This window comes from Theropithecus gelada, chromosome 7b (assembly GCF_003255815.1).
Source record: "Theropithecus gelada isolate Dixy chromosome 7b, Tgel_1.0, whole genome shotgun sequence".
NCBI lineage: Eukaryota > Metazoa > Chordata > Mammalia > Primates > Cercopithecidae > Theropithecus > Theropithecus gelada.
Window position 1 is genome coordinate 74,838,136 of NC_037675.1, and position 16,896 is coordinate 74,855,031.

At 44.0% G+C, this 16,896-nt stretch overlaps 1 protein-coding gene across 1 annotated transcript in view; it reads right to left on the bottom strand.

The window, feature by feature from the left end:
* Positions 1-12,495: 12,495 nt before the first annotated feature.
* HEATR4 (HEAT repeat containing 4) overlaps positions 12,496-16,896 on the bottom strand; it is a 50,695-nt gene continuing 46,294 nt past the window's right edge. Inside the window, exon 18 of the mRNA XM_025392967.1 lies at positions 12,496-12,834. Within this exon, the coding sequence (XP_025248752.1) occupies positions 12,676-12,834 (159 nt within the window). The 3' untranslated portion in view covers positions 12,496-12,675. The remainder of the gene's footprint in view (positions 12,835-16,896) is intronic.

Sequence of the window (16,896 nt, forward strand, 5' to 3'; positions counted from 1 at the left end):
TGGGAGGCGGAGGTTGCGGTGAGCCAAGATAGCACCATTGCACTCCAGCCTGGGCAACAAGAGCGAAACAATGTCAAAAAAAAAAAAAAAAAAAAAGAAGGAAGGAAGGGAGGAAGGAAAGAGAGAGAAAGAAAGAAAGAGAAAGATCTAAGTCTTTGCAACTTATCTGTCTCTCTCTCTTTCTGTCTCTGTCTCTGTTTCTTCTTCTCTCGCCCATATTTTATTTACACATGTTCTTTCGTTTCTTTTCCACACAGAAGAAAGCTACCCTTACATGGAAATGCCTTGGGATCCTCTAGGCTAGGATTGTTTTCAGATCAGAAATCATCTTCTCTCAGCTGTCTCCACTGTAGTGCTACAGGATTAGAGCTCAGTATTCACAGATAATGACAGTTTACACCTCTCCCTCTAAATCAAGTCACCTGTGCAGCTGTGATTTACAGCGTTCGAATGATTTTCTGCACTGCACTAGCCCCGGCCCTTTCTTCTCCCGAAACGTTCTCAAACATTACCAGATTTGTACACAGAAAGGCTCAAAGCAGAAGTTACTGGGAAAGTTCTGTAAACATGAAGAGGAGATGTACACCAATATCAAGTTCCTCTTCCTGTTACTCTGGTTTTCTCTCCTTCCTATTCTGTGTTTCCTCTGTGTCTGAGTCAGAGGAGACTTGTATGTTTCCATACCTGTTAATAGCCGGAGATAACTTTGTTCTGCCCCTTGGCAGGTGAGTGGATTTTAGAAGGGAAAGATAGGGTAAAGAGATGAGGACTCGCCCCCAGGAAGTCTGACTATACAATAGGAATGGTGTATTTATTTATTCAGCCCTTTCCTACACTGCAGTCAAAGCAGCAGCCATTTCATTTTACCCTCAGGATGTGTATTTAGTGGTAAGCTTTCTTTCTTTTCCTGTTAGTTTCCTGCAAAAGGACATCAGTGTCTTCCTCATTGGAGCAGCTGATAAGAAGGATGTTGTTGCTTAAATGGAGACAGAAAAACATATTTCCTATCACAGACCCAGGCCATCCCAAGGGCATGGAGAATTAGACCAGGTTGTGGAAATAATGGAAGAACCTGATTTTCATGCCTATTTCCCTGGTGCCATCTTCTTCCCTGAAATACTCTGCAATAATTACACCTTCCACTTAAGTAGGATTTCACACTTTTCCAAAGTAGCATCACGTTGTACAGAAGCAGAGTTGGCTGCACTGTAGTTGGCATAGCCGATTAGTTACTTTGGAGGGTTTATATGAAGAGGCAACTTTGGGTTTAACTTTAAGTTTTGGGGAACTCATATAAATAGCATAGGTTTACCCTAAGTTGGATTCCATTTGCTAGCTCCTTCCTATCCTACAGATCTCATCTTCAAAGGTACTATTACAGGGGAAGCTTCCTGATATCCCTCTTCCAGCCACACTGGGTTGGGTGCCCCTCTTATACACACTGCACTTCCACTTTGGATACAAATATCCCGTGGGTAAACTTGCTCAGTGCCTATCCATCCAGCAACACGTCGGCACTATAATACCAGGGACAACAACCTTCCTGCTCGTAGCTGCCTAGCATAGGGCCTGGCCCACAGTAGTTCACTAAATATTTAGTGAATGAATGAGTGAGTCAGGAATTGCCTCTAGGAGCAGCCTTACCACCTGACACAATCACTTATTTTGGGGTGGTGCTCTGGGAGTTATAAAAAAGGCATGTGCTAATTATCACATAATGATCACCAGTGGTTATAGTAATTAGTAGGCAAAAGCACAGTGGTGGAGTATGACTAAATAAAGGTCTCCACCAGGTTGGGGGCTATCCTTGCACTCTGAATTTGGAATCCCACTGCCCATCTCTCTTGGACTCCTGTGGACAGGGTCATTCCTTTGGGAAATTCTGTTTGGAGTTGCCAACACTGGGGAATAGGGAGAATTAAGCTCCATTTCCCCAAACTCAGTGAAATCTTTCTGATATGAAAATTAAAGAACAAAGCCAGTGGTAGCCCTCTGCTGCTTTCCTTTCAGCCTCTGAGACAGATTTCCCCATCAAGGGTCTGCGCTGAGTCATCCCGCCTCCAGCAAAAATAAGTCAGCAGCACCCTGAGGATGGGTGATGGAGGCAAAGACTCATCCTGCTAATCTCCTCCTCCCACGGAGGCCAAGGTTCATGGTCTTGGCCCTCTCCCTGGGAACAAGAGGGCAACCCAAGAGAAAAGACTCTTCCTTCCCACTCCTCTCTCCCTTACAAGCTCATTGTCTGTGATTTCTCTTTCTTCTGCCAATGGAAGTAGAGGATGGAAATAGAGGAGGAGGAAGAAGAAACCAAAGGGCACAGGACTGTACTTTGCTGACTGGGGAGAGGTGGGACACATGGGTGGGGGGTATGAATTGGGATGAAGGATGACAAGACATGAAGAATCCTTGGAGGTTCTCCAACAATTCTCACATACAGGACAGCTAAGGCACAGCCCAGTTGCAGAGACACCAGGGAACCCAGAAATGTAAATAGTGGGAGGTGATGACAGCAAAGAAGCAGACAGATCTGATACACAGGCCCCTACACAGAGCTACGCCCTGTGGGAGAACCACAAACTGCCTAAGACTGGGTAACAAAGAGAGAGTGGGCGTTCAGTGTGAGACCTTGAATCAGAGGTTCACACTCTATATCTAGCTCAGTCTCCAATTTGTGGGGGGGGGAGGACCCAGGTGAAAGATGAATGTCAGAGATGTGGCTTAATCAGCTGCCTATGGGATGGGCACATATTTGGGAGATACTTTGAAATCTCTAGATGAAAGGAAATGCCAGAAAAAGCTATCATTACTTTGAGGGCTGATCATAGAGCAGTCAGAGCATCTTTGAGCTCCTAGGAATCAGAAGCTATGGTATTTTCATCTTGGGCAGACCAATTCCTGAAGACCAGTTTTTTAAGAACATCAATTGAGAACAGGGTCAATTGTGAGGTCCCTTAGGAATACAACCAGAAATCTCATCACTGGAGTATAGAAATTTCCAACTAGGCTCCAGCAAGTTATCCATGCAGACTGATTCTAGCCAGGCCTAACTTGCCTAGGGGGATGATGTACAGGCTGTGACCTGTTGACACTTATCCTCCCTTTCTCTCCTCTCTTTCTCTCTTTCACATGTGCATAAGGCAACTTAGAAACATTAACTCACCAAAGAATACTTGGAGATTCCCAAATGATCACCCCAATTGTGGCTCTTCATCTCCAAACACTTAGCCTTTTTTTTTTTTTTTTTTTTTTTTTAAAGGAATGTGATGTGCTTAAACCAGATCTTTTTTCTTTCTATTTGGCAGGTACATGGGTACATAACCCTAGTATTTTCCTTCTCTATTTGTTTCCATCTATACTTTACCACAAATGCTTCCACTTGACTCCCTCCTCTGGTCTCTGTTCTATGAACCATCTAGATTATCATTCCAAATAAATATATTTGTGTTTGAGCCCTTAAATGCAAGAATATTTCCCTTCCTGGTCTCTCCAAAGCAAACAGGCTGACTAGACTCAGAACAGGACTTTAATCTAAGCTGGCAACAAGTGCTTACCTGTCCTGAATGACCTAAGTTGCAATCATCCTGGGTCACAATCATCAGAGGAACAGATATTATTTTTCTCCTATTACACAAAGTGGACAAAGGTTGTCTAGCTTGTGCAGAATGGATCTCTTGATAAAGCCAGAGCTCCTTGTGAACTAAGAAAAATCTCAAGAATGGGCTTGTGACTGCTAAGCAAGCTCTGTGAGAGAGCTCAACCTATAATATTACAAATGGCATGGGTAAGATCAACATGAACTCATCTCTCAAATCCCCAAATCTTAGGTTTCAATGTCTCTTACAAAGTTCCAGGAGAGTTAAGCTTAGGACCAACATAAAGGAAGACTACTCCAAACTGTAGGTAGTAAATGCATGGCACTCATTACCCAGGGAAGGAAAACAATCAGAATACAGGAAAAAAAATCAGGGCACACTTATGAATTGCAGAGCCATATATGAGTAAAACTGGATGGATCTTGAACTACTCATTTTCAACCCTAGCCCTATGTGAAAATCTCAGGTCTCTCTCCTAGTTCCTGGTATTCCAATTCAGTAGGTTGGAGTGGGGTCTGTATATTTTTGCAAAGCTCCCCCAAGTGATTCTGATTTATAACCAGGCTTGAGGACCACTGCTTGAATAACTTGAATAACTTTTAACCTGTTGGATAGGTCTGACCCAGCCTGGTCATCCTTACGGTCCTAATTGTCAAACTGCTTGGTTGATGAATGACAACTCAAATAGATACAGCTGGTATCCTTGCAACATGGGAACAGACTCCAGCGCAGTCATTAGACCCTGAATCTACAGATCAAATCAAGCAGTATAATAATCCTCTGGTCCCTGGCTCATTTGGAATCCTGTCCGAGATCTCTAAGTCTTTCCCACCTTAGGGATGAATCAGCGGAGGCGTTTAAAACAAGGTGCTACTTTTGGAAGGAAATATTCAGATTTGCTTATCAGAATAAGATGCAGATTTCTTTTTTTCTTTCTTTCTTTTTTCTTTCTTTCTTTCTTTTTTTTTTTTTTTTTTTTTTGAGTTGGAATCTCTTTCTTCGTCAGGCTGGAGTGCAATGGCACGATTTCGGCTCACTGCAGACTCCCCTTCCTGGGTTCAAGCGATTTTCCTGCCTCAGCCTCCCGAGTAGCTGGGATTACAGGCATGCACCACCCGCCCAGCTAATTTTTGTATTTTTAGTACAGATGGAGTGTCCCCATATTGGCCAGGCTAGTCTTGAACTCCTGACCTCAAGTGATCCACCTGCCTCAGGCTCCCAAATTGCTGGAATTATAGGCATGAGCCACCGCGCCCAGGCAGATGCAGACTTCTTTACATATTTCTCTCATGGCTCTTTTTGCACAATGTTTAACACAGTACTAGGAATTCATTTTTTCAGTAAACATTTATTGATTAAAAATTAGATACATACCCAATGCCAATAGTTTGTTTGCTGAGGATATAAATAATTAAATAAGGCAGTGATAAAACAGACCAGATGTGATCCCTAGTCTTTTAGTTACCTAATAAGCTTTCAGAAATATTCTTTTATCATAGTGGCTGGACACAGTGGAAAACTCTACCTAAGGGTCATCCTGCCGTCTTAGAAACACAACATTTAAGTTCTTTCGAAGACAGAGCTAACCTGGGGCCAAGAACAACTGTAAAAAAAGTGCCTACCTTTTCTTCTCAAATGTACCTACAAGTGAAGGTTAAAAATGAACTTCTGGCTGGGCGTGTTGGCTCAAGCCTCTAATCCCAGCACTTTGGGAGGCCGAGGCGGGCAGATCACTTGAGGTCGGGAGTTCAAGACCAGCCTGAGCAACAAGGAGAAACCCCGCCTCTACTAAAAGTACAAAATTAGCAGGGCATGGTGGCACATGCCTGTAATCCCAGCTACTCGGGAGGCTGAAGCAGGAGAATCGCTTGAACCTGGGAGGCGGAGGTTGCAGTGAGCCGAGATCGCACCATTGCACTCCAGCCTGGGCAACAAGATCGAAACTCCGTCTCAAAAAAAAAAAAAAGAACATCTGGAGAATGAGAACTATGCTATATTCATCTTTGAATTTCTGATACCAGGTACAGTACTTTGCACATAGTAAATGTTCAGTGTTTTCATTTTTTTTTTTTTTTTTTTTGTGGCGGGGGTAGACAGAGTCTCGCTCTGTCACCTAGGCTGGAGTGCAGTGGTGCAATCTCGGCTCACTGCAACTTCTGCCTCCCGGGTTCAAGCGATTCCCCTGCCTCAGCCTCTCGAGTAGCTGGGGCTACAGGCGCCTGCCACCACACGCAGCTAATTTTTTGTATTTTAGCAGAGATGGGGTTTCACCGTGTTGCCCAGGCTGGTCTCGAACTCCTGAGCTCAGGCAATGCACCTGCCTCAGCCTCCCAAAGTGCTAGGATTACAGGCATGAGCCACCGTGCCTGGTCCAGTGTTTTAAAATTTTAATTAATTAATTAATTTTGAGACAGGGTCTGGCTCTGTCACCCAGGCTGGAGTGCACTGGCCCCATCTCGGCTCACTGTAACCGCTGCCTCCTGAACTCAAGTGATCCTTCCACCTCAGGCTCTGAGTATATGGGCACTACAGGCACGTGCCATCATGCCTGGCTAATTATTTTTTATTTATCTATTTTTTTTGGTAGAGATGGGGTCTCACCATGTTGCCTAGGCTGGTCTCGAACTCTTGAGCTCAAGTAATCCTCCCACCTCGGCCTCCCAAACTGCAGTAATTGCAGGCATGAGCCACCACACCCAGCCTGTTCAGTGTTTTTGAATGAGTAAATGAATGAATGAAGCTGGAATCCCAGTTCCGCCACTAACTGTGTATCTTTGTACAAGTCACAGATTCTTTGTAACTTTCTTTCTTTCTTTCTTTCTTTCTTTCTTTCTTTCTTTCTTTCTTTCTTTCTTTCTTTCTTTCTTTCTTTCTTTCTTTGTTTCTTTCTTTCTTTCTTTCTTTCTTTCTTTCTTTCTTTCTTTCTTTCTTTCTTTCACAGATTCTTTCTTCATGACTGGGATAAAAAAAAGAAAAGAAAAAGAAAGAAAATTGGCACTTTGCCTGGCATTCAGCAGGTGCTCAACAGATGTTTGTGATGATGCTATATAGTTGTTACTCTGAGAACCGAGAAGCAGAAGCGTCCAAGAACCAACTTGTATGGTCAAAGTGACATCTAGTGGTAAAATTTTAGAACACACACCAGAAGCACAGTCCATTGCTGGTTTGAAATTTAAATTGAGGAATGACTAGGAACTAACAGGGCACCTGATTTACATAAGTACAGTAACATTATTTAACTCTCACCAGTGATTTTCTTTTTTCTTTTTTTTTTTTTTTTGAGACGGAGTCTCGCTCTGTCGCCCAGGCTGGAGTGCAGTGGTGCGATCTCGGCTCACTGCTACCTCCGCCTCCCAGGTTCAAGCAATTATCCTGCCTCAGCCTCCCATGTAGCTGGGACTACAGGTGCCGGCCACCATGCAAGGCTAATTTTTGTATTTTTAGTAGAGACGGGGTTTCACCTTGGTCAGGCTGGTCTCGAACTCCCAACCTTAGGTGATCCGCCCACCTCAGCCTCCCAAAGTGCTGGGATTACAGGCGTGAGCCATCGCGCCTGGCTTCACCGTGATTTTCAACCCTGGATGCATATTAGAATGACATGTGAAGCTTTAAAAATCTACTCGTGTCTGGATCTCACCCTTGGAGACGCCGATTTAAGTTGCAGGAGGTGTGACTCAGGCTGTGACATTTTTAAACTGCGATTTTAACATGCAACCTGGTTGGGAACCACATGCAAGAGACCCATGAGATAGTCTTCTCGTTTTGCAATTGATGAAAGTAAAAGTCAGAGGGATAAAGTAAGTTGCACAAACTCACACATTTATTATTAGCAGTAGGTAACTTGAACTTGCGTCTACCATTTTCCCGCAATACCACATTGCTTTGCAGAGGCTTTTGGAAGTCTGATGTGCTCCACTTAGTTTCTGCGTGGGGGAGTCTCAAACTCAGAAGCATTAGGGAATTGCATGGTGCTGTGAGCTGAAGCCCTCTAAACAACAGTTTGGTGTTGATGGGATAGTGTGGTCTAATGAAGGCACTAACTGCCTGATCCTCTCTCCAGATTCTTTTTTTTAAGACAAGGTCTTGCTTTGTTGCCTAGGCTGGAATGCAATGGCATGATAATAGCTCACTGTAGCCTTGAACTCCTGGGCTCAGCTAGGACCAGAGGCACATGCCACCATGCCCAGCTATCTTTGTATTTTTTGCAGAGATGGGGCTTTGCCATGTTGCTCAGGCTGGTATTTTTTATGTTTTGTAGAGATGGGGGTCTCCCTCTGTTGCTATACACATTCATGCATTCATGTCAATTTCGATTTTTTTAACATTATTTCAAAAGAAACTCATTGTAATTGTTTGTGTTTAAAAAAAAAATGATAACTTGCCTGGGTGCAGTGGCTCACGCCTGTAATCTCAGCACTTTGGAAGGCTGAAGCGAGTGGATTACTTGAGGTCAGGAGTTTGAGACCAGCCTGACCAACATGGCAAAACCCATCTACACTGAAAATACAAAAATTAGCTGGGCATGGTGGTGGGTATCTGTAATCCCAGCTACTCAGGAGGCTGAGGCAGGAGAATGGCTTGAACCTGGGAGGTGGAAGTTGCAGTGAGCCAAGATTGTGCCACTGTACTCCAGCCTGGGCGACACAATACGACTCTGTCTCAAAAACAAACAAAAAAACCTTAAGCATACACATTAAAAATCTACCAAACTTTTTAAAATTCAGTTTTGGCACTTCATTTTTAAAATTATAACTAGGGTCTCAAAAAAGAGTAACCAGGCCAGGCGCGGTGGCTCACGCCTATAATCCCAGCACTTTGGGAGGTTGAGGCGGGCGGATCACGAGGTCAGAAGATCGAGACCACCCTGGTTAACACGGTGAAACCCTGTCTCTACTACAAAAATACAAAAAATTAGCCGGGTGTGGTGGTGGGCGCCTGTAGTCCCAGCTAGGCAGAAGAACGGCATGAACCCGGGAGGTGGAGCTTGCAGTGAGCCGAGATCGCGCCACTGCACTCCAGCCTGGGGAACAAAGACTCCGTCTCAAAAAAATAAATAAATAAAGGAGTAACCAGATTGCTCTTGACCTCTGAAAGGCTCTGTTGCTGCCTCCAACAAGAAAAGCCCATTTTATCCAATTAGACAACAAATTCCCAAAGTCAGAAAAAGCACGTGATATTTGCTGGCATATCCATGGTGACTACTAATTATGTATCTGGTAAATGTTTGCTGACAATATAGCCCATCAAAAAATGATGGGAAGGCCGGGTGCGGTGGCTCATGCCCGTAATCCCAGCACTTTGGGAGGCTGAGGCAGGTGGATCAATTGAGGCCAGGAGTTTGAGACCAGCTTGGCTAACATAGTGAAACCCCATCTTTACTAAAAAAAATTAATATTAGCTGGGTGTGGTGGCTCACACCTGTAATCCCAGCTACTCAGGAGGCTGAGGCACGAGAATCACTTGAAAACCAGAGGCAGAGGTTGCAGTGAGCCTAGGTCGCAACACTGTACTCCAGTCTGGATGAAAGAGCAAGAAACTCTGTCTCTTAAAAAGAAAGAAAGAAAGAAACCATGGGACAGGTGGGGGAGAGGAAATTCTAACAGAGGTGCTTTCCTTCTGACCCACAACCCCCACTTTGCTGTTGGTCTGGCTGACGTGGTTCACGAGGGGGATGGTAACTTAGATGGAACGTGTAAACCAATGGAAACATGAATCTTGATTGAAAAATGAAAAATTTATCTAGATCCTGACTAAGGGAAAGTCGGCATGTTTCTCCCACATGCTGGCCCAAACAGAAGCTTTCTTTTATGGCAGGATAGGGATCAGTCTCTTGTCTAATCAACCAGTGGAGTTAATGAGTGTGGTAGAAGCAAGGTAGAGGAAAGATGACAAAAGGAGCAATGAAAAGGAAACACCTGACACATTTATCTTTGTGAGAAGTGAGAATCGCCTGTAAATGCCTCAGCTAGGAAGGACAAGTAGGGCCCTTTATAAAGGATTTGTGGAACTTCTGGAGTATTTTCTCATTACATTTTGTTAATAGATTAACAAGGCTGGGCGTGGTAGTTCATGCCTATAATCCTAGCACTTTGGGAGGCTGAGGCAGGTGGAGATTCACTTGAGGTCAGGAGTTCGAAACCAGCTTGGCTATCATGGTTAAACCCTGTCTCTACTAAAAATACAAAAAATTATCTGGGCATGGTGGTATGTGCCTATAATCCCAGCTACTTGGGAGGCTGGGGCAGGAGAATCGCTTGAACCTGGGAGGCGGAGGTTGCAGTGAACTAGGATCATGCCACCCTGACTCCAGACTGGACAACAGAGCAAGACTCCACCTCAAAAAAAAAAAAAAAAAAAAGATTAACAGAAACATGGCGGGGCACAGTGGCTCATGCCTGTTGTTCCAGCACATTGGGAGGGCAGATCACTTGAGCCAGGAATTTGGGACTGACCTAGGCAACATAGCAAGACCCCATCTCTACAAAAAATATAAAAATTAGCCAGGCATTATGGTGCATGCCTGTGGTCCCATCTACTGAGGAGGTTGAGGTGGGAGGGTCACTTGAGCCCAGGAGATTGAGGTTGTAGTGAGCCGAGATCTCACCACCACACTTCAGCATGGGCAACAGAGTGAGAACCCGTCTCAAAAATAAAAACAAAAACAGAAAAAAAACAAAACCGTGATGGTAAAGAGAGCAGATGCCTGCCTCTCTGTGGTGAAGAAACTTGCGAACTACTGTGAAAACAGGAGAGGGGAAAGGAGCTGTCATGGACTCTTGCTGAGCTCCTTCCTTCCCCCAGCCTTTTCTCCCTTCCCTCCCTTTACCTGGAAGGTCTTCCCTACTCCTCTCTGCCTAAATCTTGTGCCCTCTCAGATCCAACACAAATTCGCATGTCTCCATGACGACTTCTGCCCTCCTTCCCTGAACTCCTACAGCACATCTGCTGTGTACCACACAATTCTCACTAAATTAAACATATTGTCTTTGAAAGGTTCTTGTGTGTCTGTCTTCTAAAACCCCTTGTAAATTCCTCGAGGACAAGGGCCATTTCTTCTGCTGCTGCTCCGTCTCCCACAGTGCTGATGGCCTAACAGACCCTCTGTATGGTCTTGCTGGCTGACTGACTGAAGGGTTCAGTTAGGCTCCCTTGCTCTTGCCAGCAAAGCGAAGACTGCACAATAAAGTCCTTTCACTATGAAATGACAAATTCAAAGATAGAGGGGCTGAGAAAGTGCTCATACAGAATTATTCATTGTCTTGAATGTCTCATAGTAGCCAGATCCCAGAATCCTCAGGTTGGATGAGGAAGTAACTTTGATCCATGTGATAGTGCTTTTTAGATTAGTATTTCACTTAGAGGGAAAGTAACTCATTCCATGGGTTACATGAGTCAAGGAAAGGGAAGAGTTTCTATTACGAAGTTAACTCATATTCCCAAAGATTCCCTGCACTGTGTTTCATAGCAGTTAGGAATTTATAGGAGAAAATATTGTGCTCGCGTTCTCTCTTTCTCTCTCTCTCTCTCTCTATATATATATATACTGAGACGGTGGAGTCTTACTCTGTCTCTCAGGCCAGAGCGCAGTATCAGGATCTCGGCTCACTGCAACCTCCGCCTCCCAGGTTCAAGTTATTCTCCTGCCTCAGCCTCCCAAGTAGCTGGGATTACAGGTGCCTGCCACCACGCCCCGCTAATTTTTGTATTTTTAGTAGAGACGAGGTTTCACTATGTTGGCCAGGCTGGTCTCGAAATCCTGACCTCAGGTGATCCACCTGCCTCGGCCTCCCAAAGTGCTGGGATTACAGGCGTAAGCCACCATGCCCGGCCTTGACTTTTATATTTTTCACAGTAACAGTGCCATGGGAAGAGAGGATGTGATTAGGGGAAGAAAAAAGGGGAGAGGTTCACGTTGTCTTTATTTTCATTAATGAATATCTCAAACATTTTAGGGTGTAAACAGCAATCAGTATTTAGGAAAGGAAGCTGGATTCACACTATTTGGAAATCTGGGTCTTTCCTCATCCATGGCAATTTTTGGGTATCATGTGCTCTTACAGAATCCCATCTTATGATATAGATTCAGTTTACAGCTGTTCTATGATCCGCCTGAGTATTTCAAATATTAAGTACATTGAGGCTCATGAGAATTGCTAATCGGCCTTGTGAAACTGTGGAGTTGTTTCCCAGGAGTAGAGATGCATTCACACCCACCCACACAAAGGGGGAAATGATTATGCTGGTCTGGTTTTTTTGTAATAGTTCCCTGACATGGCTTCCACATTGCTCTGTGGACTACAGTTAAAGAGCCTAATCTAGAACAAGACTAGACTGGTAGATTTAAAAAGTCACCTAACCTGTTTCTTTCCTAGACAAATGGGATTCTAGTTTGGATTTTATTTTATTATTTTTTGAGACAGAATCTCATTCTGTCATCCAGGCTGGAATGCTGTGGCGCAATCTTGGCTCACTGCAAACACGGCCTCCTGCGTTCAAGCTATTCTCCTTCCTCAGCCTACCTAGTAGCTGGGATTACAGGTGTGTGCCACCACACTCAGCTAATTTTTTTTGTATTTTTAGTAGAAATGAGGTTTCATCATGTTGGCCAGGATGGTTTCAAATTCCTGGCCTCATGTGATTCAGCCACCTTGCTTGGCCTCTCAGAGTGCTGGGATTACAGGCATAAGCCATGGTGCCCAGCCCTAATTTGGGTTTCAGAGGGCAATTTGTACTGCTTGCAAAAGACGCTGGATCCTTCCGCTTTAGAAAGATTTGGAATTCTGACCCATATTTAGTACATGACCTTTCTGGGGCGTGGAAAAATATGCTTTGTCGTCTAATGTGATGTCAATTTTCTTTAACCTTCCGTGTAAATAGTGCGCATTAAGACATGAGGTCTACTGTTAAACAATTTTTCTTTATAAACATAGTGACAACAAGATTGTACAGTATCAATTAAAAAGACCCAACGTGACCAGGTCCACTGCTTCCTGCATCTTGAAGTACGAGAAGTGTTCAGCTTAGAGAAAATGTTCTCTAGAAAAAAATGTGGAAAAAATGTTCTCTCTGGGAATTTACCCAGCTAAACAGCTGGGTAGTCCGATCTAAATGGTCCCACAGCAATCCTTTTCTCCCGAGAGGTGCGTAGATCTTTGACAAGTGATGAACGAACTCTGCTTCGTGTGGTTAGGCCTGGGACTGAACTTTGTATCCAGGGATTTGGTGTGCGGGGCTTCACAGGCTGCAGAGAAACATGCAAACATGAGTGCATATGCCAAATGTGTCTCATGTGAGTGACAGAGACGAAGAGAAGGCGTCTTTGGCCATAGTATGTCTCCTTTTTTTTGAGACAGAGTCATACTCTGTTGCCCAGGCTGGAGTTCAGTGGTGCAATCTTGGTTCACTGCAACCTCCGACTCCCGGGTTCAAGTGATTCTCTTGCCTCAGCCTCTGAAGCAGCTGGGATTACAGGCGCCCGCCACCACGCCCAGCTAATTTTTTTTTTTTTTTTTTTTTGAGACAGAGTCTTGCACTCTCAACCAGGCTGGAGTGCAGTGGCGCCATCTCGGCTCACTGCAAGCTCTTCCTCCTGGGTTCATGCCATTCTCCTGCCTCAGCCTCCCGAGTAGCTGGGACTGCATGCGCCCACCACCATGCCCCGATAATTTTTTGGTATTTTTAGTAGAGACGAGGTTTCACCATGTTAGTCAGGATGGTCTGGATCTCCTGACCTTGTGACCCACTCACCTCGGCCTCCCAAAGTACTGGGATTATAGGCATCAGCCACCGTGCCTGGCCTGTTTTCTTTCTTTCTTTTCTTTTCTTTTTTTTTTTTTTTTGAGTCGGAGTTTCGCTCTTGTTGCCCAGGCTGGAGTGCAATGGCAGGATCTCAGCTCACCTCAACCTCTGCCCCCAAAGTTCAAGAGATTCTCCTGCCTCAGCCTCCCAAGTAGCTGGGATTACAGGCATGGGCCACCACACTCTGCTAATTTTGTATTTTTAATAGAGATGGGGTTTCTCCATGTTGGCCAGACTGGTCTGGAACTCCTGACCTCAGGTGATCCGCCGGCCTCGGCCTGCCAATGTGCTGGGATTACAGGCGTGAGCCACCATGCCTGGCCACGCCCCGCTAATTTTTTTGTATTTTTAGTAGAAACAGGGTTTCACCATGTTGGTCAGGCTGGTCTTGAACTCCTGGCCTCGTGATCTGCCTGCCTCGGCTTCCCAAAGTGCTGGGATTACAGGCATGAGCCACCGCGCCCAGAGATTATTCTTTAATTAATCTCAAAAGTCTAACACCAGGGGAGTCTCTCTGAGCCTACTTTGGCTTTAAAAGCTGCCCATTAAAAAATAAAAATAAAAGCCTAACACCAGAGTTTGATATATGTCCACTCACACATTTGTAGAAGGAACACAATATCTCTTATAATATTCTTTACTTCACTAATAAGTTATAATTTCAGTTATATATTATATTGCATTACCAGTTAAGTAATAAAACCAATGTATTATTTATCTTGTTTTTCATTACTTAAAAAATGAATAATTGACTGGGCACGGTGGCTCACACCTGTAATCCTAGCACTTAGGGAGGCTGAGGCAGGCAGATCACTTGAGGTCGGGAGTTCAAGACCAGCCTGGCCAACATGGTGAAACCCCATCTCTACTAAAAATACAAAAATTAGATGGACATGGTGCAGGTGCCTGTAATCCCAGCTACTTGGAAGGCTGAGGCAGGAGAATCACTTGAACCTAGGAAGCGGAGACTGCAGTGAGCCAAGACTGTGCCACTGCACTCCAGCCTGGGCGACAGAGCCAGACTTAGAGACTCCATTCAAAAAAAAAAAGGGAAGCAGAGGAGACTTTTTAAGGTGGTGAAACTATTCTGAATATTCTGTGTAATATATGATGGATACATGACATTATTCATTTGTTAAAACACATAGAACTTTACCGCATGAAGAGTGAACCTTATTTTTTGAGACAGAGTTTCACTCTTGTCACCCAGGCTAGAGTGCAATGGTGCAATCTCGGCTCACTGTAACCTCTGCCTCCCAAATTCAAGCTTCTTTTAAATGCCTCAGCGACCCAAGTAGCTAGGATTACAGGCACACACCACCGTGCCCAGCTAGTTTTTGTATTTTTAGTAGAGATGGGGTTTCACCATGTTGGCCAGGCTGGTCTCGAACTCCTGACCCTCAGGTGATCCACCCACCTCAGCCTCCCACAGTGCTGGGATTGTAAATGTAGGCAAAAATTAATAATAATAATAATTTAGGAAGTAAGGGGATCTAGGAAAGAATACGAACTGTATGTAGCAAGAGAAACAAATGTATAGAACAACTTCAGTGAAGGGAGTGGGAAAAACTTTGGAAATGTGTGGAATCTGTAAGACTAAATATAACAGGAATTGCACATAGCACTGTACTCTAGTTAATAAAATTGTTTCCCAAGGGAGTGTGGGTTAATATTTCTGATTTATATATGGAAAATTGAAACATAAAGTATACTAATAATAATTGTAACGATTACCTGAAAGAAATATAGACAGTCTTCTAGTCATGGAAAATACATTTTAAACCTTCATTTTTTACATCAAGCGTTTTTTGTTTGTTTTTTTGTTTTTTACTATGTTGCCCCAGCTGCCAGAGTGCAGTAGCTAGTACCTATTCACAGGCACGATCATAGCTCACTATAACCTTAAACTCCTGGGCTCAAGTGATCTTCCTGTCTCTGGCCTCACATGTAGCTAAAACTACATGTACCATCATGCCCCAAACCTCAATTTAAATACAGATTTTTGTTGCAGATGTGATGCTGAAAAATAAATACTTTCAAGCACAATTGAATATTAGGATAAAAATCTGTGTGGTAGTTACTTCATAAAGGAAATGTGAGCGGTTTTTTTTAAGATGTAATATTTTTAATTTTAAAGAAGAGCTTACAAATTTTATTTTTAAAATGGATGATGGTAGTTATCAAACTGTATGGCATTTAGATTCAAATGGATGCATTTAAATTCAGTTTTGAACTTAAAATATCAATATATAAAGCTAGAATACATGTTTGAAATTAAACTCTGCTTCTATTTAAAATGAAAACACTTCAGATGTCAAATTTTTTTTTTTTTAAGACAGAGTCTCGTCTCTGTTACCCAGGCTGTAGTGCAGTGGCTCGATCTCAGCTCACTGCAACCTCCGCCTCCCAGGTTCAAGTGATTTTCCTGTCTCAGCCTCCCGAGTGTCTGGGATTACAGGCATGCACCACCATACCTGGCTAACTTTTCTCTATTTTCAGAAGAGATGGGTTTTACCATGTTAGCCAAGCTGGTCTCAAACTCCCGACCTCAAGTGATCCATCTGCCTCAGCCTCCCAAAGTGCTGGGATTACAGCCGTGAGCCATTGTGTCTGGCCTCATTTTAGATGTCAATTTAAGAAGGTAAAGAGGTGACATCGTTTTTCAAAATTATTTTATAGGTTATATGAACAAGCAAAAAAGTTGGAAATTCAACACCCTAGATAGCATCTTTTATGATCTAGCAGGACTCAGCCAACTTGTTCTGTAAAAGGCCAAATAGCAGATATTTCAGGCTTTTGGGTCCAGATGGCCTATTCAAACTGTGATTTTGTTTGTTTGTTTGTTTGTTATTGAGATGGAGTATTGCGCTGTTGCCCAGGCTGGAGTGCAGTGGTGTGATCTTGTCTCACTGCAACCTCTGTCTCCCGGGTTCAAACAATTCTCGTGCCTTAGCCACCTGAGTAACTGGGATTACAGGTACATGCCACCACACCTGGCTAAATTTTGTATTTTTTAGTAGAGACAGGGTTTCACCATGTTGGCCAGGCTGGTCTCAAACTCCTGGTCTCAAGTGATCTGGCCGCCTCCGCCTCGCAAAGTGCTGGGATTACAGGCATGAGCCACCACACCCAGCCTAAGCTTTATATTAACATCCTAAAGTTAAACAAGAAAGTTCTTCTAGGCCGGGCGCGGTGGCTCAAGCCTGTAATCCCAGCACTTTGGGAGGCCGAGACGGGTGGATCACGAGGTCAGAAGATCGAGACCATCCTGGCGAACACGGTGAAACCCCGTCTCTACTAAAAAATACAAAAAACTAGCCGGGCGAGATGGCGGGCGCCTGTAGTCCCAGTTACTTGGGAGGCTGAGGCAGGAGAATGGCGTAAACCCGGGAGGCGGAGCTTGCAGTGAGCTGAGATCCGGCCACTGCACTCCAGCCCGGGCGACAGAGCGAGACTCCGTCTCACAAAAAAAAAAAAAAAAAAAAAAAAAAAAAAAAAAAAAAAA